At 38.3% G+C, this 25,521-nt stretch overlaps 1 protein-coding gene across 7 annotated transcripts in view; it reads right to left on the bottom strand.

The window, feature by feature from the left end:
* The window catches only part of smoc1.L (SPARC related modular calcium binding 1 L homeolog), a 153,515-nt gene extending 129,236 nt beyond the window's left edge, over nucleotides 1-24,279 (bottom strand). For 6 of the 7 annotated variants that reach the window (XM_018228560.2, XM_018228559.2, XM_018228557.2 and 3 more), the window contains exon 1: nucleotides 23,993-24,279. In XM_018228560.2, coding sequence (XP_018084049.1) covers nucleotides 23,993-24,088 — 96 coding nt within the window. In that variant the 5' untranslated portion in view covers nucleotides 24,089-24,279. 7 annotated transcript variants of the gene reach the window in all.
* Between the last annotated feature and the right edge of the window lie 1,242 nt (nucleotides 24,280-25,521).

The following is a 25,521-nucleotide window of genomic DNA, read 5'->3' on the forward strand; positions in this document are numbered from 1 at the left end:
CTGGGGACTCTTGTTCCTACACAAACAGAAAGACTACAGTAAATCATCTTTCATATTTTGTATAAAGACCAATGTGTGGTGGTAATCTGGTATTGGATTACAGCACGTCTTTCACTGGACTACTAAGAAGGAGGCACCTGGCATTGAAAACTAGTAAGGCGTGCAGACAACTTCCCTACTCTTTATTATAATATATTAGAAACAAAGGAGGAAAGACAAGTACAGGGCTGTTTAGGCCTGTGGACTTCATAGGGATCTGAATGCTTCCAGGAAAACTTTTCTTTAAATGGCAAGGGAAGAGATTTGTCTTATTTTTCATGTAAGTGAAAGAGTGAAAGGTTAAGGTGAGTTGCTGGGGGGACAGGGCAGATTAGCAGAAAACAAGGGGATCACTTTGATTAAAGCTGGCCATTGATGTTGAGATTTTTAAAAGATCCGATCCTCATCGTGATACCACGATTTTATCGGAACGATCGTACGAATTGACCATCAACTAAAAAGACCAATTTGCCAGGAAAACAAAGGAGCTGCCTGCTTGGCCCTACAAACATAGAGAGATTGCACTGGGGCCGACAAAGATTTTTTGACCTGGCCGATCAATTTCCTGACGGCCGAAAAATCTTAAAATGTAAGATTGTTCGAATCCCACTAACCGCACGATAATTTCGAAGGATTGGTCAGACTTCCCTAAAATCGGTCGTTCGGCAAGAAGAATCTTCGCGTCTACTCTGTGTAACCAAACCCACATTGTTTTGTGCATGGGCTAAAGTTTTATAAGGAGTCATAAAAAGAGCAATGGTTAATAGTACAGAATACAGACTGAGGCTGCTTTCCAGTAGGTTACATAGTATTTGGCTGGAATCCTTGTGAATTTGAAAAGTATTATTGGGGAATTTAAAACAAAGCTAGGCAGGGCGTTGTACAGTCAAACAGAATTTTTTTCTCAAGCTTCCAAAAACAATGGGAAAGTGGCACTGCTCATATAAGGTAAACATATTGCAGAAGTGCTAATGGCCAGATGTGAGGTGCTCTAGTTAAAGAACAAATAAAGCTCTTGAAAAAACGTTGGTGCACATATATATATATAAATATATATAAATAAGGCTGATTTAGAGTCCCATAAATATGATGGCAGAAAACGTTGTTGCTTTGTAAGCTCCATGCAGTAACATGGATTCTACAAAATGAGCACTAGTTAAAGGCCTAATGTCAGGGGTGCTGGGAGGGAAAAAAGGTGTACCCAGGTATATATATATATGTCTGAAAGGGTTTTCTATGCCATCCACAAAACTGCATGCTTGCCTTGTTCCCCACAGTAAAATTGCCGTAAAAGGGTATGTACAATGTGCTGATTGTATAAAAATAATTTGATGTTAATATGATAGATAATTAATTTTTTCATAAAATAAATTCTCTATTTAGCATCTGTGTGTATGTATATCTAAATTAATTATTTCGTAGATCTTGGTGCATTGACAACAGCTGTTCTACAATATGGGTGGGCTTTGTGCACAGTGATGCACAGCATTGAGTAAACGTTTGCTGGCACCTGAATAGATCTAAACGCTGTATATTTTGGTTCTGACTTGCTGCAGCTTGCCTTCAGCAGAACAATTAATGCAACCCTAAAAGTAATAGTAGGCCTGAAGGGGAGATAGATAAGGGAGGGCAGCACAGTATTTCATGTTAGTATTGAGGCCTTGTAGAACTGGGATCCTGAGTTCAGTTCCAACTAGGGATCTCTTGAAAAAGTGTGCAGTTAATTTGCACTGACTCATACAGGCTGCTTAGCCCTGAAAATTGTCAGATCCCTCTATTACAGAAGCAAACATATAAAATAAATACATACTAAATAAAGAAATTATTTTTAATGAAATGCGTTAAATTAGATATAAACTTTGGCAAACAACATTTATCCATGTTCTTCCCATGAGAGATCCCCTCAGCTTCCAACACCCTAGTCCAGTGTCGGACTGGCCCACCGGGACACAAGGAAAATTCCCGGTGGGCCCAGATGTCAGTGGGCCCTCTTGCCTCTAACCATTTGGTCTATTTCATGGTCATTCCCTATTTATTTATGGGGAAAAAAGAGGCTTAATAATGGAAGAATAGGGTATAGTATGTAGAGATAAAAGACTAGGAGACTAAAGAGTGAGGAGAGGAGGAAAAAGTGGGCCCACGGTCTAAGGTTTTCTGGTGGGCCCCTGGCATCCCAGTCTGACACTGCCCTAGTCCCACTGAGTAAAGGGAAATGTTCCTTTAGAAAAAATAATTGAAATTTTAAAGGACAGTCTAAACTGGGGAGGGATGTTGCCTTTCATTAAAACCCCTTCCTTTTCCTGAAAGTGTTTCATTCTAAAGAAGCAACCTGGGTCTTTTACTATCATTCATCACTTGTCACCCAGCAGGAGCCTGGGAGAATGATGGCATCAATAAGGAGCTAAGTGTCAGTCACTGAGGCTCTGCACATGGTAAAAAAGGTGCTGTAAAGAAACAATGCTTGCTATCCAGTTATTTTCTTTCAATCCAGTATTTTCTATCTTCAACATGTGTTGGATGACTTTGAACAGGTTCTTCTGCAATTGCATTTTATTAAGCCCCTTCCATCTCTCATCTCACCTAGGACTTCTGCCAATTGGCTTCACTCAGCAAATAGTTTTTTTCAAATGAGAGCAAGAAATACTGTCGGAACAAGACGTTGTTCCCAACCAGTGAGGTCACAAGCTAAACAGATGGGGGACATAAGACATGTGCCTCTCAATGAAATGCCTGAAATACTTTCAGATGTTTTACAGGAGTAGTCATGATCAGAGACACAGATGTCTTTTGGGGAACTGGACAAACGAAAAACTTTTGTTGAACTACTTAAGCACACAGATGATGTAAATATAATGCACTAACACCAAATTCAGGTATAGTTATAGATTTATAGGTGTAGAGTTATCCTGAAATCTATAGTCCAGAATGCTACACAAATCCACAACATAACGCGACACAATGGGTTATCGTGTGAACATGGACAAAATTAATTTGAGGAGAAAAAATGTTTTCATATTAAAGTATTGGCCCCTTCTTGACACTAGTTCTTATCCACTTGTTTCAGTTAGGTAAAAGAGTAGATCAATGCCTTAGGCCACTCTTGTGAATACTTACATCTGACAATATCTGCCCAATATTCTGGTGCACCAAGTACGGACACATTTTAGTGGCTGGTTCTGCTAAAGGAATGACAGTAGTACCTTATGCCTGCTACATTGTGTTGGCAATATCCCTGAGGACTTGTAAGTGGACCATCAAAATTCTTTATTGTAGTTATTTGCTTTTGCTTTACAATAATAAAATAATACGTTGTAATTGATTAACACAGAACATATGTATGGTGATAGAAACTGTATTGTGGCTTACTGTCATAAGATGAAAAAGAATATAAATATGGGCATGATAAACACTTAGCTTAAAGGGCAAGCCAACCACAAAAAAAAGAAAACATAATTCTAAGCAACTGTACAATATACATTCATTACAAATTCTCAGTGCTTTTAAAGTTATTTGTAAAAACAATTAATATTGAAAGCAGCATTGGCTTAACTCCCACTTGGTACTTTTTAAACACTGTTGCAGAAGTCTTGGTTCCCCAGCAAAGACAGGTCTGTAGATCAGCTGCCTTGTCTTACATTGTATCAACAGTCTTAGACATCAGAGAACAGAGAGGGACAGACAAAAACTACTTTCAATAGCAATACATATACAAATAACTTAAAAAACATAGAACATTTGTAATGAGTGTTTATTGCAAAGTTGCATAGAATAATGTTTTCTTTTGTTATGCAAATTTTTATTTTGGGTTTGACTTGCCCTTTAGACTTGTGTGTTCCATCTATTTGCATTTAAAAATTGATTATTGAATATATGACATATTCAGGGCAAAAAATATTAAAATGAAGTCAAAGAAGTTTATTGAGTGCTTTGATAGTACTGGGCCTTGAGAAGGAGAAAGTACATTTTACCATTACCATTAGTACAATTTTCAACCTAATTTGAGTCCTTTCATAAATATTGATAACATTCAGTATATTTTACTTTTGGTACATTCTTCAGCCTCCGGAAAGTCAGGCATAACCTACACTACAACTCATTTTTAAAACTGAATTGAACAGTCAATTTACACAATGTAAAAGCATAACCTATTCATTACAAATAGGATTATGTATTATGACAAAATATATGTCAGATATCTAGTTCCTTAAGCATTACTACTTTGTTTAACATTCTTTAACGCCTTTCCATTTAAATCCCCTTGTGTGGTGAAACTAGCATACCTGTTAGACTTTGGCATAAAAAGATTATTTCCATTTTTGTTTCACTTACTCCAGATTTCTGACACCAGCTCTGTAGGCCAGAAAGTCAATTTGGCTCCAGCATAATGGAGCCAAGAGAATGTAATAAAGGTAGGAATTATATTTAATATTTCTTTGTAAAAAAAATCATCATAGCTTGCCAAAGTACTGCAAGTTGCGAAATCTTATCTTACATATGTTTCCTCTAACAAAGACAAATTGGTAAAGATTGTATCATGGGAGGAGTACTATGGGAGTAATGTATAACTTTGTGAATAGTGCAATGGCAGCCACAAGAATGCATCACAGCAATATCAGATTAAAGCTGGCCATAGACGCAAAGATCTCATCGTACGAATCGAGGATTCGTACGATTTTCGGAACGTGTGTGGAGAGTCCCATCATTTTTCGTCCGGCGGAGATCGTCGTTTGGTTGATCGGACAGGTTAGAACATTTCAGTCGCCTGCCGATAATATCTCTGCGTGTATTGCCGATCGTACAATTTGCAGTGGGAGACTGTCACTAGCTTTGTCTATCGTACGATTGCTGTCAGGGGCAGAACATCGGCTGATCTGTTCTTTAACTACTTTATTTGGTCGGAATGATAAGACTTTGATCTGAATGGTTAGTGGCAGGTCGGGAGAATGGAAAGTCCGATAGTACATTGATTCGTATGATTGGATCTTTGCATCTGTGGCCAGCTTTAAGATTAAGGAATATCCCCCTAGCCCTTTAAAAAAGAGACAACCTCTACTGGCCCTTATCACTCTCATGATCTTTACTAAATCTTTAATCCAATTTAATATCACTTTTTTGTGAGGATTTGGTAATTTGTTAAATTGGTGCATTCCTAATATGCTTTCACCTTCTGCTTCCAGCTATAGGAAAAGTATAATTTGGGTCATGGAACGCCACTGTGGATTTTAATAATCATACTTGTTTAAAGTGGGTAATTATTTCTTATAATACAAATCTTTCAATTAATCAAGTGATAAACTTTTATCCATATGTATTCCTAATGGAGATGAATACAGGATTCGGTTCAGGATTTGGCCAAGATTCTGCCTTTTTCAGCAGGATTTGAATCCAAGTGCCTGGCAGAACTGAATCCAAATCCAAATTATCATGTGACTTTTCATCACACACACAAGGAATCTAAATGTTTGTTACCCGTGTGCTGTGCTCGTGGTTCTTTTTTCCCCCTTTTCCCCTAATTTACATATGCAAATTAGAGCTCGGATTTGGTTCAGTATTCGGCCGAATACTAAAATAGTGAACTCTGTGTAACTAATGTAATTGTGAGGTAATTGCAGTTTATAAATGGATTTTCCCCTCTTTTAACGTAAATAAAATATACTCACTGTAAAGGATGAGTAAGGATATTTCCTGAGATGTTCCACAAGCCTATAAAGGTACAAGCCCACAGGGTTGTTATTTTATGCAGCTCATTTAGCTCTGAGATGACTTCAAATAAACTCATATTGGAAAGTAGTGGGATGTTATATTTCTTATAGGGCAGACATGTTAATAAGTCATATGTCATCATTTATATTTATATATAAAGGACATCACTAAGCACTGTTTATTAAGATATCATTTTAAGGTTATTTACACTATTTTACAGGTTATTTATGGCTCCTGTGTGTTTTATATAATATATAATTATAGATTTATTATGTATGCAGACAGACACATCTCTGCCTCTCTGCATATACACAGGGATTTGGCCAGGGTAAACCAGAGAACTGAAATCCAGATCTGAAGCGTTTTCTGTTTACAAAGTGATCTTGCTAATGAACGTTCTTCCCATCATGTAGTTTAGACAAAGTCATCAGAGCTACACCAGACACCGCTCAACCGGGGGAGGAAGAAACACTGAAGACAAAAGAAAATAGAAGTAACTGTCTTTTGCACAAGAAAAACATTGGGGGATTCACTGCCAATAGATACATTGACCAAGTAGCTCCAGACTCTGTGTATTGGTCTCAAAGGGTCTCAAAGCCATACACACAAAAATAGTTTCCCTATTTGACCACCTAGGTGTTGGGTTGTATCAATCTGGTATATTGTCTGGCTCATTTGGGCCAAGTATTGGATCACAACAGAAGCCTATGCAGACCATTGAGAAGTGCATTACAGCTGTATATGGTCCTCAACAGATTGAGTATTTTTAAGCCTGATCAAAAGACACCTGGCTGATCCATTAGAACATGTATTTGTTTCCATATTTAGGTCAAATGACGGGTCTGGTCAAGTTAACAGATAACAGGTATCATTAGGAAGATTCTTGAGTGTATTTAATACTCTCTGTTCTCCTGTTAACCTGTACCTCTTCTACAAGTCTCTTCTTCTACATAGATTAGGATGTGCTCCAAGGTACTACTACTAGAGTATTAGACTTTTTAAAAAGTAGTCTCTGCCTCACAGAGCTTACATTCTAGTTTACTTGACTTCAATGTTGCTCAGTAGCCTACAAACGCTATCAAGAACAGTCATTTAGATTTTCATTTAGTCATTTCCTCAACAAATATTAAAGATGGTATTTATCTATATGGTGCCAGTTAGTCAAGAAAAAAGACATAGGGTGCAGGTACAAGAGTTGAACCTACTAGGATTCCATAAGTGGGAGCCTAGCGTCCCAATCCAGTAACCTGCCCACTCAGCCACTGATTTCCATTCCTTATGCGCTAAATATACTCTGGGTACTCTCATATTATCTGTTCCCCATCAATGCACTGGCAGACAGCTCTTGCTACAAACAGAATGACATGCTAATGGCAACCGCAGTGATTAGACGGTGGGAAAAAAAATTACTAATGAAGAGGGGAAAGCTGGAATGCAGATGCTTAGAACTGGAAGGAAAGATGAGATTAAGCAACTGAAAGTAGAAAAACAAAGATCTGGTTTTTGAAGAATGGGGTCAAAGTTAGCATTGCAACAAATAAAATTTTTGGAAAAAAAAATTGTTGCTTTATAATTATCAGCAACAGTCTTGGACCTTTTGGTGCCATTTAACTTCAGTTCTACTATTCAATATTAATATAGAAAATATATACCGCTCACTATGCTTTCTAACGTAAATGCACAAAACATATGGGGGTAAATTTATCAAAGAGCGAAGTTCCGCCACTAGAGTAAAATTCCGCAGCTCTCCATTCATTTCTATGGGATTTTGAAAGGCGTATTTATCAATGGATGAAAGTGAAAGTTCACCCTTTGATAAATACGCCTATAAAAATCCCATAGAAATGAATGGAGAGTGGTGGAATTTCACTCTAGTGGCGGAACTTCACTATTAACTTCACTCTTTTATAAATATACCCCTAAGAGTATTAAGCAAGTGTATGTATATATATAATATATATCACCCTAGATAAGTTACTTTTAAGGTTACACACAGCCAACATCAACGTTTGTTCTAACATTAAAAATAGTTTGTTCTAACACACATAGGTCCAAAATTACTGACCAACTGCTGCAGTCTATGAAGGCCTGTCAAAAGGAGCCAAAGTCATTGGAATATAGCCCCCAGCTCAAAGGGCCCATACATCAAGTCCAAAAATATATTCCAAAACATTCTCTCAAAGTTAAAAAAAATTATTCTTCATTTAGCATAAATATTAAACAGTAGGCATACAGACCAATCGATGTTTCGCCTTACGCGTGTCGTACCCACCAGTACTTATTCATAGGAATGCCTATGAATAAGTACCGGTGGGTATGAAAAGCGTAAGGAGAAACATCAATTGGTCTGTATGCCTACTGTTTAATATTTATGCTAAATAAAGAATCATTTTCTAACACACATAGGGGCACATTTACTAAAGGGCGAAGTGACTATCGTTGGCGATGATTCGCCAACGTGACGTCATTTCGTTACTTGGCCGATTTATTAACAGGCACAGGCGTCACTTCGCTAGCAAAGGAAATAGACGCTAGTGTTGCTTCGCACTTTAACGCCAGGCGAATTTTCACTCTGTGGCAAATGGATGTAACTCCGCAAATTCACTAACATGCGAATTTTACTGAAAGTTGCCTCTTTTGCCATAGTTGCCTTTGCCAGCTCAGACCCGGCGAAGTGCAATGGAGTGCATAGGACTTCCTCAATTTTTACTGGAAAAAAAGTCCCAATAAACGCTGGCGTCTTCTCCTTTTTTGAGAGTGATAGCCAGCAAAAGTCCTTAAAAATGTTTTTTGGGTAACCAGGTTCCCCCATTCATTTTCTTACATATGGAACACAAACTATACAGTGGGCTCATGTGTAGGGCATTATAACAACTATATTTTCTTAATTAAGGTTCCCTGGACTTGTGTAATGTAATATATTTGCTGAAACATAGTTGCGCTAGGCATAATTGAACGCAAGCGCATCTTCGCTTTGATTGCCGACGTAACGCTGCACTTTAGTATATTACTGATGTCTGAGAGAATTTTTCAGCCTAGCGAAGTGTAGCGATGTGTTCGCGAAGCCATCACTGGCGAATTTTCACAGGTTAGGGAATTTGCCCCATAGAACACAAAGATGAAACCTTGAAATTCTAAGTGCATTGGGCCGGCTAATGAATGACTCTGGGGATTTATACAGACTTAGAGGATACTGTACAATTTGGCCCCACATGTGGATGGTAAAATTACACTATTCCAATTTATGGAAGCTGTAGGAGTAGCGTGGTCCATGCAGTTTGCTGTAAAAGGAGATTGTTGAATTAAAGGTGGTGTGATCAGGGCCAGAACTAGGGGTAGGCAGAGTAGGCACGTGCCTAGGGTGCAAAGCTGGGGGGGCGCCAGGCACACACCTCCTCTGTCGCCTACCCCCAGTCTGGTGCCCGACTCTGTGTGGTCTTTACTTCTTCTTGCGCATGCGCCCGAATGTATTTGTCGGCAATTTGTGCATGCGCACATTCGCGCATGCGCAGAATCGCAAAAGAAGTAAAAACTACCGATTTTATGCGCATGCGAGCGCCACCATGCGCATGCGCACTTGGGCTAAGCCGGCGACGCGTCCGCCGGTTTGCCTTGGGCGCCTGTGCGGCGTGGCCCGGCCCTGGGTGTGATGGTGCAGGAATGTGATTATCTCATAGGGCCAGACTTGGAAATTAAAAATTTAAATAAAAAAATTCGAATTTCGAGGTATTTTTTGTGTACTTCAACTAGGGAATAGTCCAAATTTGATTAAGATTTTTTTTAAAAATTCAAAAATTCGAATATTGAAATTTATCATGTACTGTCTATTTAAAAATTTGACTTTGACCATTCGCCATCTAAAACCTGCCGAATTGCTGTTTCCAGTAAAACATGTCTTATGGTTTATCACGTAAAAAACTCGATTGAAGTCTCTGGGAAAAGACTGGAACTGAATTTGGAGAAAACGTTTTCTCCTTGAATTGAATCTTGTCCATGAATTTTCTCGTGACAAACCATGACATAACTTTTTCTCACTGGATTTAATCTGGCCCAATGTCGCTTAATGACCAGCCACAAACTGGCTTTTATTTATACTATAGGACCAGTCTACAGACAAGATGGCAGATTGAAAATAAAACTGATACTAATACATATGATATAAAATATAGAGTCTATATTATTCTAAATCTCTGGTGTTCCTGCATACGTGCACCAAAAGATTGCTGTACAGTTTCTTCTGTCCCACCGGAGAAAGTGACGATATTAACATTCCCCTTTGCTTTAGCCTTCAAGGTAAGGGGCAGAATTATGTTCCAGAAACTACTAAATGAAGCATCACTCATCTCACTGAACACTGGCTCTTCCAAATCTTTGTTTCTTTAACAGAGAATTCAGCTGTAAAGTAAAAAAAAAAACCCTACCCCCCTACCCTACATAGACCCCCCTCCTCCCTCCCCCCCAGCCGAGCTGCTCCCCCGGCAAATGCCCCTAACTCGTTACTTACCCCTCTGTGCAGATTCTGTCCAGCGGAGTTCACAGCAGCCATCTTCCGGCTCTTCAGTAATCTTTGGAATGAGAACAGCGATTTGGAAATTTCCAAGACTTTCGGTGCATGTGCAGTTGTTACAAAAAAAAAGAAATTTGCTCCAACTGCGCATGGGCCGATACTGCACTTACTTCCCGAGGATTACCGAAGAGAAAAAGATGGCTGCCGTTAACTCCGCTGGACAGAATCTGTACCGAGGGGTAATTTGCTCGGGGTAGGAGGTAGGCTGGGGGAGAGGAGGGAGGGGAGTCTATGTAGGGTAGGGGGTAGGGTTTTTTTTACTTACGGTTGAATTCTCCTTTGATGAAGGTTTAGATATTTCACTTTAAATAAGGGACATTTTTGCCATGTTTATTTGCATTCTCCATAGAAATTCTATGTTTTTCCACCAACTTACTGTTTTGGTGGCAATTTAAATCCTTAACCTCATCTCATCTATCAGCAATGTAGTCAACCGCATCTCACACATACAGGGCTACAAAATTAGAAAAAACAAGGCATGAAAGTCAAAACACAGTTCGGAGGTTTCACATTTCAGTAACATGCACAAAATGTCAAAACAGAGTTTAGCTCTGCTCCATTTGCACAGTTATTTATAAGTGTATACAATATACCTTTCTGCTTGGATTACTAGCGTCAAAAAATTACTGACAAATTATTTAACAAGTTCTTCATGTTAAACTACAAACCTTTGGGTATTATTGTACTACATAGTTATTGTGTATGGGACATAGAAGCAAAGGCTATTTTTATCACAACTGACACATTGCTAACCACACTAGAGATCTATTTCCTTCAAATCTTCTCAGCTCTGTATTATATGCTCCAGTATATACAGTATATAATATATCACAGCAATAAAGAAAAAAACTATTAGAAATCACCAAGAAATTCCATGGTCATTTAAGGCACAAAGCTGCAGGTTATGAAACTGTATGACTACTTGTAGTATTTATATCCAGGCATGGGACCTGTTATCCAGAATGCTTGGGACCTGAGTTTTCCAGATAAGGGGTCTTTCTTTAACTTGAGTCTCCATATCTTAAGTCTACTAAAAAATAATTTAAACATTAAATAAACCCAATAAGATTATTTTCACTTCCATAAGGATTATTTATATCATAGTTTGGATCACAGTGCTACGCAATATGTTGGCGCTATATAAATACATGTTAATAAAATCAAATCATTTGGATAAAAAATAGTCTAAGGGTGACCACCTTCCCGTAATTTGGAGCTTTCTGGATAATGGGTTTTCTGATAACCTGTATTTATAACATACATGTTCAGTGTGCCGTGGCACAAAGTGAGGCATTTATTAGGATATATTTTACAGGTTATTCCAGCTGTGTACCATATGTAACCAAATGTATACCATGGAAAACCTGTAAAATACACTCTTACACAGTGATATAATCAAATATAATTGCAGCATAGTGATGTCACTTCTGTCACAAGACTCAAACTTGCACATAATAAGAAATAATGTACCCCTCACATTATAATACATTTTATGGCCTGCATAAATGCACATAGCCTGCAGTTATGCCTTTATTTGGTCTTGAATTCCTCAATGACTTCAAATACCTTTATACGCGGTACAATAATCCCTCAATAAATCATGTGGTAAACAACTTGCAGCTGGCTGGAAGTAAGTTAAAATTTTTAAAAGTTTAAATTTCAACTATAAAACTAATTTAAGTTCAGTCGTTACCAGTTCCAAGGTGGCATAGGTTTAGACTTCAGATGTACTTTGGTGGAACAGGAAAACAATTATTTGTCTTAAATAAGATTTACATTAGGGATGCACCAAATCCACTATTTTGGATTTGGATTCCTTCACAAAAGATTCGGCCGAATACGGAACCAAATCCGAATCCTAATTTGCATATGCAAATTTTTACTTCCTTGTTTTGTGACAAAAAGTCACACAATTTCCCTCCCCGTCCCTAATTTGCAAAAGCAAATTAGGATTCGGATTCTGTTCGGCCAGGCAGAAGGATTCGGCCGAATCCTGCTGAAAAAGGCTGAATCTTGGCCGAATCCCGAACCGAATCCTGGATTCGATGCATCCCTAATTTACATAAATATATCAGCTCTATTATCCAGAAGCCCATCATGCAGAAAGCTCCAAAATATGAGAATGCCATTGTCCATAAACACACTTTTTTCTTTATTTGTAATTGCTCCCTATTTCTCTGTAATAATTTCACAGTATCCTGTACTTGATAGTAACTAAGCTACATAAATCCATGTTGGTGGGAAAACAATCCTATTTGGTTTAATTAATGATTCCATTTATTTGTAATAAAATTAAGGTTTAGTGATCCAAATTACAGAACTATCCCTGATAAGCTACTTGGCAACATTTAAGGGCCATGTGCAGCGGCGTAACTACAGTGTGCCGACCCCCCCCCCTGCAAAAAAATCTTCAGTGGGCCGGCGCACCCATTCCCCGCACCTCCCTCCCCACACCTGAGCAGCCTGCATCCCCCTACCCTGGGCAAAGGTAAGATAATGGCTGGGGAGGGGGTGTTCCATGTAACTATAGACGAAGCAGACACTGCAGTCCTCCTGCAGACCCCTCCTGCAACCATGGGGTCTGCTTCCTCTATAGTTACACCAGTGGCCATGTTAAAACCCAAATTACGCCACATTACTTACTGGTTATTTATTTGGGACCCTCTTGAGCCGCTTACAATATTCCCCCCACTGCCAGGCACACAGAGTTGATAAGAGGTCCATAGCATTGCTAATTTGCTGTAGTTTGAAAGTAAGAAAGGGGGATCTTCAAAACCGTGGCTTTTTTTGAGAAACTATTTAACACATACTAGCATATATATATATATATATATATATATATATATATATATATATATATATATATATATATACAACCTACTAGCAGAAATGTAGGAAAAACACAACCTTTAGAAAAGCAACCATAGCTTGTCAGACACGTAAGGACTTGAAATGTTCATTCTGAGCCAGGTACTGAATTAATCATTTCAATATCTGAATCTGAACATGCGGAATTGAAAGCAGTGAGGAAAGAGCAATATGTTACATAGCACCTGAAACAAATCGTCTGCCTGAGAGAATTTCATGGAATATTACTGCACAGCATGTTTAATTAGCACGCCCTTTGTCCTGAACATTGTCTGGCAGCAGGGGAAAAATGCATTTTTTTGGTGAGATAATACTTGTTGGGTGATGCACTATTACTTAAATACTGCAGAAATTACACAAACATAGACAAACTGAATAACAAGAAATCGTCCAGACAATACAACGGACGGGTCCTGTATGAAAGCAAACCTGTCAATGCCAGCAAGCCCAACTGTTCTGCATACATAAGTTCCCAGAAAATGTTGCACTCCAACTGCAAATCTGCACGAGTGCATGGTCAAAACTTATTTACTGTATATACAGGATAAAGGACCATACTTCATAAATAATGTTGTGTTTTCTATGCACTGCATTTGTAAATGGGCACTAAGAAGTTTATAGCAGATGCTAAAATATTATTAAAGGGAAAATGTACCCTTAGTTCAGTTTTTAGTGCGTTACGATGGATGAAATTAATCCAAACTTTTGAACTAGTCTCTTAACTGTTCTACCTCTTTACAATGGGAAACTTCGCAGTCACTTTACAAAAAGTAAACTGATTATGAACACAGATTTTTCTTTAATTATTGTTTTTTACTGCCTATCTTCATATTTACAGTCTCTCCTATACACCCTCTCATTCTAACATTCTGTTTCTAGGGGCATGTAACCTTTTCCAAACTGAACATCTACGGAATAAAAACGTTTTTCTGCCCATGACCAGCAAATCAGGACTTGGTATGTACATACCAATCAAGCCTATATATTGTTCTGCCTGGCATGGAGGACCCAGAAATTACTGCATAAAAAGTTTGCTGTCTGTACACCTAGGGGCATATTTGAGATTTACTAAGCTCAATTGAAGGATTCGAAGTAAAAAAACTTCGAATTTCGATGTTTTTTTTGGGTACTTCGACCATCGAATAGGCTACTACGACCTTCGACTACGACTTCGACTTCGATTCGAACGATTCGAAGTAAAAATCGTTCGACTATACGACCATTCGATAGTCAAAGTACTGTCTCTTTAAAAAAAATTTTGACTACATACTTCGCCACTTTAAACCTACCGAGCTACAATGTTAGCCTATGGGGACCTTCCCCATCAGTTTTCTAAGGTTTTTTTGATCGAAGGAAAATCCTTCGATCGATCGATTAAAATCCTTCGATCGATCGATTAAAATCCTTCGTTCGATCGATTAAAATCCTTTGATCGATCAATTAAAATCAAAGGATTTTATAGTTCAATCAAACGATTTTTCCTTCGATCGTAAGATTTGCGGTAAATCCTTCGAATTCAATATTCAAATTCGTAGGATTTTACTTCGAGGGTCAAATTCGAGGGTTTATTAACCTTCAATATTCGACCCTTAGTAAATGTGCCCCTTAAACTCACTAAACTTGGCCTGACCACTACAACAATCATGACTGTCCCTCCGTGAAGCAGTTCTGTCTACAATATGTTCGATTATAAGGTGATCTATCCCCTGCGAACGAACTTTCTGCAATCCATAATGTGGAGTATTTCTGTCCATTTCTCCTCTCTGCTTTTTCCCGTTTGTGTTTATTACTCACCATATCCTCGTTACAAGCAAATAGAACAGACAAGTCCTGATGATTTGGATTTATAAAATAGACAGTGGGGTTTTATTTGTGTAACCAAAACAAGTGCAGTTCTCTTGTTTTCAGTGTTGATGTTGCCCAACAGGAACTGTGTCCAAAAAGTGCAAAATATTTGGATGCCCAAAGTTCCAGGAAAATAAATAATGAGTCACAAACTTTGTACAACAAAACCCTTTCACAGTCGGCTCTATGACTCCAGCCGTTTTATTAAAGCTAAAAGATTTAAAAGGTAATAGATTTAAATAAGTAAGCTTATACAGGTGTGGGATCTATTATCCATAAAGCTCCAAAATATCAGTTTCTATAGAGTTCCTATTTTAGCAAACATTCTTATTAACTGTTTTCCTCTTTCTCTGCATTAAGACAGTACCTTGTACTTGATGGTAACTAAGGGGAATAAAATTATAGCAATCCTGTGCACAAAATGAAAAATAGCACAAGGGTATCTCAACGCAATACAACTTTACAAAGTCATATATCAACTGCACAACTGAAACAATTGTAACAAAGTACATACCACCCAACAGCAAAGAATCAAAGCATACAGGAATGTGGATATTCAGGCCAATGAAAATCACCTTCACGTTTCTGTGATTAAAGGAGAACTAAAGATATAATCACTGGGGGGGGGGCAAATATTAGGCATAATTATGGGGAAAGGGTCAATTTTTTCCCCTGGGCCCTCATTGCGCCCTGGCTGAATTGTGACTCACAGCACAAATAAATTGCAAGTCATCAGTGGTGCAAAAAAAATCAGAGGGGACCCACAAATTTGCTCGCACTGTGGGTTGCCCATGGGCCACCCTACAGAGGAAGCCGACCAGGGCCCCCCAGCAGCTTCCTCTGTAGTGAAGCCACTGCCCTCCAGCGATTATAGCTTTAGTTCTCCTTTTAGCATTTATCAAGGTGCATAAATCCATGTTAGTGCCAAAACAATCCTATTAGGTTTTTAAGTAGCCATAAGGCTCCCATATGCATGACCTTCATAGAAAGCGACAGTCCTAAAAATCCCAAAAACGTACCCCGAAGATTAGCTAAAATACAACTTTGATGCAGAGAACTATTTTTTGTCCTTGCAATACGTAAGCTATCTGGCATCTGTATGTGTTTTACTGGTTTAGTGTGATTGGTCCCCCAGTCAAGTTTATAATGCCTCAGAGTGATACAGAAACAAGGAACAGCAGGCCCTCTCTCACCAACTGCTTATTCGCCTGGCGCTGGGTCCCCCTGGACTGCCTGCAATGTACTCCTCAAAGCTGAACACGCGGTTTAAAGGGTCTTTAACAAAGTTTTATTGTGGTGTTGAACAAGAGCATGTTTTGGGGAATAATAATCACTCAGCTACAGGTAAGCAGAATGGCTCTCAACCCAACCACCTCACAGTGAGCTCACCTACAAAAAATGTATTAAAAATTGGTGGAAATCAAGAAGAAGCCAGAGCTGTCTATAAAGGGGTGCAGGCAGGAATGACCACTCTCTTTATATGGCAGCAGTTACATCACCCACTAATAGGATTGCCACCTTGCCAACCAGTAAAACTGGTGTTTGATGACACTGTTATTTATATGGAGAAAAGACATCCACATATTTACATTTACTTGTCATTTAGAAGTGTCCTGCTTAGATTGCAACTGCATTACTAGCAACTTGCCTACAGTATATACAGCACTGTAACTGCTCTATACAGGTATGGGATCCGTTACCTGGAATTGGAAACCCCTTATCCAGAAAGCTCCGAATTACGGAAAGGCCATATCCCATAAACTCAATTTTAACCAAATAATTACATTTTTTAGAAAATTAATTCTTTTTTCTTTGTAATAATAAAACAGTACCTTGTACTTGATCCAAACTTAGATATAAGGAATCCTTATTGGAGGCAAAACCAGCCTATTTTTTAAATAATTATTTAATAGAATTAAGGGATGGAGATACAAATTATGGAAAAAGCCCTTATCTGAGCTTTCTGGATAACGGATCCCATACCTGTATCATTTGCACATACTGTAAAGAAATTCTTGCTACTGCGCTTCCATTTCTAATAAATGAGTAAATGTATGCACTGAAAATGGATTATGGGAAATAAGGCTTCAAACAAGCTGATATTCTTTGTGATACCATGCTGTAACAATTATACATGTGTTAACATTTGTAGCATTTCAAAGTCAACCTGATGTTGCAAACCAATGTGCTAAGGTTGCAATGTGTTGCTTGTGTAACTAATAAAACATGAACATACTTACCTTCTTTATAGTCGCTATGTTTCTTATTTACCCATTGATCAAATAGATAAGAACAAGCTCTCCTGTTGGAGTTGAGTTGGTGAACAATGTTACATTCTATACAGTGTTACAAAGTACTGGTCAAGTCCTAGCTAACATGCCACATTGTAAAAATGCATTTCCAGCTCAAAATGCACATTACACACCTAGAATGCCACTCAAACAAGGTATAGTCATTGTGCTTCATGCCATATGAGATATACTAACAATATAATTGTACATTTACACAAGTAAAATAAAACTTGTTAGAGTAATAGGCAACAATGAAATTATTGGTTCCCTTATGCATACCTCCCAATTGTCCAGTTTTTCATGGGACAGTCCCAAATAGCTCCACCTGCAGTCCCAAATTGTTACTATGTCCTGACTTTCCCTTTGATCTCCTGCACTGAACAGCCAGAAAAAGATTTGTTTTTAACTTAATTGCCTTTTGGCAGAGAGTCCAGAATACTTAGATACTTTTTTTTAACAATTTAAGATAAGCAAAGAAACAATTGTAACTATTTAAGATAAGATAAGCAGGTCTCTTGGGGAAACTGTGACTTGCAGCTTAAAGGGCAATTCACCTTCATTGGCAAAACTGTAATAACACATAAAACCCCCAGAAATGTGTTAAACGTTTCATAACCTGCCAAATTTAGTAAAATGGACATGGTAATTAGGGGGTGTGGCCATAAAATAGGCATAGTCAAAAAATATTTTGCGTGCTGTGTGCAGCAAAACCTTTTGTCCCTCTATCTGTTTTCAAAATGTTGGGAAGTATGCTTATGTTTAATTAATGTACTAAAAATGCATTTAATCAGGATGACTCCTTAGCCAACACACACCAGGGAACTTAGTAGCCAATGAGAGACCTAAGTGCCACTTAAAGGGGTGGTTCATCTTTTAACTTTTAGTTAACTTTTAGTATGTTATAGAATGGCCAGTTATAAACAACAGCCATTTTTTCTTTTTAATAGTTTTTATTGCCTTCTTCTTCTGACTCTTTCCAGCTTTCGAATGGGGGTCACTGACCCCTCTAAAAAACAAATGCTCAATAAGGCTTCAAATGTATTGTTACTGCTACTTTTTATTCCTCCTCTTTCTATTCAAGCCTCTCCTATTCTTATTTAAATCAATGCATAGTTGCTAGGGTAATTTGGACCCTAGCAACCAGATTGCAGCAACTGCTAAATAACTCAAAAACCACACGTGATACAAAATGAAAACCAATTGAAAATGATCTCAGAATATTATTCTCTACATCATACTAAAAGTTAATGTAAAGGTGAACAATGCCTTTAAGTTCAGCTATTGCTAAACTACAACTCCCAGAATCCTCAGCTTCCCAACCAACGTCAGCATGTGAGATTTGGTTGTGAAGGAAAATGATTAGGACGGTTAATAGGACTGCCTTCGCTGGGATTTGAAACAGTCTTTGGAAAAAAGGTAGGAGACACAGAAGTAGGGGCCTCTTGGAATCATGTCTTCTGTTGCTGAGTTCTAATCCAAAGAAGCCAGATGTGGTCTCATTACTCAGTGCCTAGCCCAGTATCCTTTATACAGTAGTGGTTTGGGTTTGACAGCTCTCTGTTTATCTGTGTGTTGCTGTTGGGTTTATCCTGTAACAGGCACAACTCGGCACTAGTCTGTAGCCTTTCTCTAGACTGCCAGCTCAGCTCCCTCTGTCTGCTCTCAGCTTTCTCTTGCTTGCACTCATTACATTTTTGGAGCTGAAATTACTTAAAAACACAAAAAATACAGAAGAGGGCCAAACCAAAACAAGGTTCGTAATATAAGACTTCTCAGTGTTTTTTCAGCTGCTGCTACACTACAATTCCCAGCATTCTCCATACAGCCATGCTTTAAACTGCCATACTGCAAGCGCCCAATGAAGTGTGAGGTATAGCTGAAACCTGATGTTGAACAGAATCCCACCGATATATGTTTTCTGCAGGAGTTCCTATAGAATGCAATTGATTAATGCTCAGTTATTCTGAGTCTAGTAAAGTGAAAAGCAGTGATGTTTAATTATATATAATTGCACCAATGACAGATATGTAGGATAGATAATCAGTGCCTTAACATGGATCTAATATAGGAGATTGGAGTTGTTAAACTTCATGTCTGAATATTACTTTTCAACAATTTCCAGCAAACACAAGATGAACTGGTTGTCAGTGCAATCAGTATCCCACAGCAAGTGATCATGCATATGTTGGTACATGTAGACAGAACTGTATGATATAAGCAAAGTCAATTTAGTGCAAAGGTACTGTATAAAGTAGATACAGTATGTACCATAGACAATGCATTTCAATAAATACAGCTCAGATCTTCAGTGTACAGGTATGGGACCCATTATCCATAAACCCATTATTCAGAAAGCTCAGAATTCGCGAGAAGGCTGTCTCCCATAGACTCCATTTTATCCAAATAATCCAAATTTTTAAAAATTATTTCCTTTTTCTTTGTAACAATAATGCTTGATCCAAACTAAGATATCATTATTGGAAACAAAACCAGCGTATTGGATTTATTTATTATTTAAATGATTTTCTATATGAAGATCCAAATTATGGAAAGATCCATATCTAGAAAACCCCAGGTCCTGAGCATTCTGCATAACAGGTCCCATACCTATACTATGTTAAGCTCCAGAATCAAAGCTTTAGCTGGGAATCCCACCTAGAGCACACGTTTTCCACAGCTGGATAGGTAAAGGGAGTCTGCTTCTCGTATAGATACAGCAAAACCCACTTTTAAATGAATAAGTTAATATGTATGACCTAATGAGATAGAAAAGAGATTTTTCGATTGGCCTTCATATTTTATTTCTTAACAGTTTCTGAATTGTTTGCCTGCTTCTTCTGACTTTCCAATTTTCAAATGACCCCATCTAAAAAAAACAAATGCTCTGTACAACTACAAAAGTATTGTTATTTCTACTTTGTATTGCCCATCTTTCTATTCAAACCCTCTCCTATTGATATTCCAGTCTCTTATTCAAATCAATGCATGGTTGCTAGGGCGATTTGGACCCTTGCATCCAGATTGCTGAAATTGCAAACTGCTGAATAAAAAGTTAAATAACTCAAAAACCACAAATAATAAAAAAACATGAAAACCAATTGCAAATTGTCTCAGAATATCACTAGCAAACTGCTGAATAAAAAGTTAAATAACTCAAAAACCACAAATAATAAAAAAATTAAAACCAATTGCAAATTGTCTCAGAATATCACTAGCAAACTGCTGAATAAAAAGTTAAATAACTCAAAAACCACAAATATTAAAAAAATGAAAACCAATTGCAAATTGTCTCAGAATATCACTCTCTATATCATACTAAAAGTTAACTCAAAGATGAACAACCCCTGTTTCAATTCCAAAAAAACATGTCATATGTGTCTTAAAGACACATAGAGCTTCATTTTCTTTGTAGTACTTTCACTTTATCAGTACTGTAGTACATTTCTTTTTTTTATTAATTGTTACATTGAATGTACAGCTGAAGCACTGTTTACTCAATCTGAATAACCTCTGGCATCATATACATATAAAGATTGTTCACATATTTCTTATACTATACCACTTTTAATTGGGTTATCTAACACAAGTGTCATTAGTAAGCACTTATTAAAGTTCTTAGCACTGCCTGTAAAGTTTACAACATGCAAGAGTTTATATGCCGAGAACTTCCCACACCAGTCAGTTGAACTGAAGAAGCTGCTCGGATGAGTAGTGAAACGTCTTCAATAATTTACTTAGCAAGTCCAGTTTTTTTTAGATTTACTTATACTAGATATACCATGACCTGGATGAATGAAAATCTTCATAGTCAACATGCAATATTATAACCACATCATGAATAAAACAAAATTAATTAAGTCACATCAGTCTTCTCCCCAGTGGAGCACACAAGCATATATACCTATCACATTTATATTAAAGTCATTTTCAATAGAAGTCAGTTAACTTGCTTGTATGTTCCATGGAGTTATGTATTGCAAATAATAATGTATCCATAAGTGAAGGAAAACCTGGTGTAATAATATTGTGTTTTCTGTTGCACATGGTACCGGCACTCACAGGGTTTGCATGAAAAAATCAAACGTTCGATATAGTGAAATTAGAGAATAAGGTTTATTGAATCCCTATTCAATAAACCTTATTCTCTAATTTCACTATATCGAACGTTTGAGTTTTTCATGCAAACCCTGTGAGTGCCGGTACCACGTGCAACTTCTATATATATATATATATATATATATATATATATATATATATATATATATATATATATAAAACATGATGACAGTTGTGATGACAGTTTTGCAAGGGCTACAGATTTAAATCAAAATGCACTACTGAACAATTGCACCCAGTTAAATACATGCTGGACACATCCAGTCTAGCAAAGATCTTTTGCAGGCCACATGCCACATATACTTGGGTGCAGAGGGTTGTAAACAGGACAATATTGGCTGCAGCCTTGGGTAGTCTTTAGTAGCCTATTGACCTGTATATGGGGGCATAATGGTGGCCTCCCTGGTAGATATGTGATTAGAGTTATCCATTGGAAAGACTGGAGATTCCCATCAGGGCTCTTGATTTAGTCTTCTTCTCGGGAGTCTGCACGATCCTAACAATCATATCAACCTAGTTTGGGCCATCACTTGGAAGACCAGCTTGTTTGGCAAGCAGCAAAGATCAGCTGGTTGCCAAACAAGAGGATCTTGCTGCATATAGCCAGCTTAACAATGATTGCTAGTCATTTACTCGAGGCACAGTATTGATCCCCTTGATCCTCTTTAATACTTGCACACAGTATAACACTCCCACAGTGAGTGCAGCCACCTTTATGATCTCTCCACTATCCTATAAAGTGCTACAGTAGGTTGCCTGGAGCGACTTCCTGAAAAGCACAAATGCAATTTGCTTTCCAAGGAACGCTACTTTCCCTTTAGAGAAAAGAGTGTAAATAAACCTTGCAATTAGTGCTAGGCTGTCAAACCACTAGTTGGGAGTCAGAAACTGGTCCAAACTGCTTAAGGGCTCGTTCACACCCATATTCTTTTGCACATTACTTTCACTACAGTCAGTATTTTAAGTCTTCCTTGATTACTTGCGCTGGTTGAATGTGGGTCTACAGTATGGGATCTAGACAGAAGAAGTAGATTTGTCTGCTCGCAGCCAGGTTGCAGTACGCTGCAACTTTGGTCTGATGGTGGGACGTGTCAGATCACACACTTGGAACTCCCATCCAACTTCAAAAGAAGTCAGGGCATGTGTATGCCACTCTGGCAATGCCTGCACCTGGATCTGAATGGCAGTAATAACAATCAGTCCAACAACAATCTCTATACAAGAGCTGGTGTGAAGAGTTATACAGATGAATGCTGTAACATGATAGCGTAGTGAGCCTGAGCCTTGGAACCTCAATACTCACCCAGGGAGTGATACATTCAGTTCCATTATATCTTACTGAACAATGCAGGGCGAGCATGCACCCTGTTTTAAAGCAGTACACTCTCTATAGAACTGCTGCAGTGGTCACTTTCTAACCCCATACTCACCCGTTTACTATGCTCCTAAGGGTAATCTTAAATCAATAACTAGATTTTCTTTCATAATCAGAACTGCTTTTGTGTCCTATTAAAATGACCCCCATCCACAGGTGTGTAATGCCAGACAGGGTTCCTGTACTGAATGCCAGAAAAAATCCAGGGGAGGGGGTGTAAAAAAAATCTCAAAACTCAAAAACTTTTCGGGTGACTGGATGTTCTTTGTGGGGGGAGAAATGTAGGTTTATGCAGAGGTACAAAATCTTAGAAGTCTTTGGCTCACGGCTATAAGGACAAGCATCACAGTCGGTTCATGCTCTGCTGCCTGTCAATAAATCTGTGACAAGCAAAAGAGTAAAAACCTTTATTCTTCTCTACACATAACACTGAACGCCTGACTGGTAACATTGTGCCACTGCCCATGCATAGGAGAAGAACGGACACACCTTTAACCCAGAACATGATGCTGCTGCAGACAGGCTATATTCCTAGGAGTATATCAGTTAAAGCCTCAGTCCGTAGGTTCCTGAACTACAAATGCCAGCATCCGCTCTGCAGCCTTTGGCAACGCTGGGAGTTGGAGTCCAACAACAGCCAGAAGGCCACATGTTTATACTTAGGAAAGTTACACAACTTTGGAAATGACTTTAGCATAACCCTAATTGTCATTGTTCATTGAATGTGCATTGCACTTATTGAACTGCTTAACACGACTGGCACTGCCCATTAGTCCCCAGTATAACAATGCACAGCTTATTGTTCATAAAAATTGAGCATACATGTATGGCACACATATTCACAAAAAACTTTTTCTAGAAATAAAACAAAATATTAAATGAAATATACATTGTCTTTATAGATACTATTAACTTTTTTTTGCTATTAATGAAAAAAAAATATACATATATAAGTAGAGGAAATAAGAAAATAGAAGTGTCTCAAGGCAGTCAAAATCGCATCAAGTTGCGCAAAGACGCTGCCTGGTCACTGCAACAAGTTTCTTAGTGCCAGAGAAGACATATGGGGAGAGAAGTAATAGCAGAAATAGCAGGGCAGAGTGTAGTGGAATGCTAGAACGATCCCAGATTCTAATCAAAGTCGCAGCAGCTAAAATAACACTGGATGGAGAAACGTCAGTCTCTTACCCTGGGGCCAGTCGCTCTTTGGCCGAAACACTGAGGCAGATGCAGAAGGACAAAGTAGCAAGTTACAAAAAGTGCGATCACTAGTCTTGGGGTCATGTTGCCTCTTCTTATACAGGTGCAAAAACAGCAAAAGACAATCAGGCGTGAGACTTGTATGAAGGTAATAAAAGGGATATTCAGATGTGGGGGCAGATTGTGCGCAAAGCACAGCGCCGCGTCTCCTTTTGCTCTCTTCCTCGTCCTGTACCGGCAGCAGCAGATCTTAACACTTCCATTGGGATCCCATTATAAACCCGCCTGGAAAAGGGGGAGGGAGGGAAGGGAGTTGGTAAATTAGGTCTGACCCCTTCTCTTTCAGATGCTGCATTTGCTGAGACCACTGCTGCCACCTACTGTCGGTCGCAATTCGGGAAAAAAAACGAGATTTGCTGGGCATTTTCTGCAGAAAGTCTCCAAAGTGCGATGGAATTCTTACCAAAGCTGCTTCTTAAATTGTACAATCTCTGTCCAAAAACACTGTTTTGCACAATGAACGAAAATAAAATCCCAAGCAACACATTTTAAAGTTTTTTTATAAACTGTAATTTATATTGAAAATTAAAATGTATTTGTTTTCTGACTACTGAAAGCACTACATTGTTTATCTCTGTTCAGACTCTTGAGACAATGTGGCAGAAGGCAGCTAAATAACAGACCTGGAGGAGAACTGATTTCTGGCAGTCACACTAGAGGACAGAAATTAATGTTTAAAGAACCTAATTGTAAATTGCTTAGAATTACTGGGTGGAGATGTGCTTTAAGCTTCATCATTTATTTGGGAAGTGGTTGAAGGATGGATTCATTCTCCAGATAAGAAGGGTGAGAGTTTCTGCTGCTGGAAAATAGTGATTTCTGTTAAAAAGATTTCTGTGGCTGTGGAGCCTGTGTTACTTTCCCTAGTTGGCTTGATTAGTAAGGAAGCCTTTGTGCCATTGGAGGAAGAGACTTTTAATTGCTTGTGACTGTTGAAGGTCACCTCTTTGCAGCTGAGGTGAGAGCACTGAAGCCTGAAGCTGTAACAAAGCCTTTTGTTTATGAAGATTTCTAAATTCTCCTTTATCTCCGTGAAAGCGCACCTTATTCCAGAAGTTGGGTAACAAGTATTATGTATTATTACAAAAACATTTTGTCAGGGCTATTGCATCCATTCCAATAGAAGAGAGGGCTTGCACCGTGGGAGCTTACTATTAGGGAAATTGCTACCTATCGGTATCAGCAACTCCAGTACATTTATACATATATATCACAGTTATGCTGGTTTAGGGATTTTAAACCAAAAATAGGATTTGGTGATATTGTCAGAATTTCTGTAGTGAACAAAATATCCCACATCTGTAGACTTGGTTCCATAGCTCTTATTGCCAGCCAAAGTTGTACAGGCTCTACACAGTTTTGATTTTGCTTGAAAATAGTGGGTGGCAAGGGGGGCCTGAGGGGGCTCAGACCTGGGGTCTGATTCCTCTTTAGAAATCCCCCTTTCCTACCCACTG

The sequence above is a fragment of the Xenopus laevis genome, chromosome 8L (assembly GCF_017654675.1).
Source record: "Xenopus laevis strain J_2021 chromosome 8L, Xenopus_laevis_v10.1, whole genome shotgun sequence".
Lineage (NCBI taxonomy): Eukaryota > Metazoa > Chordata > Amphibia > Anura > Pipidae > Xenopus > Xenopus laevis.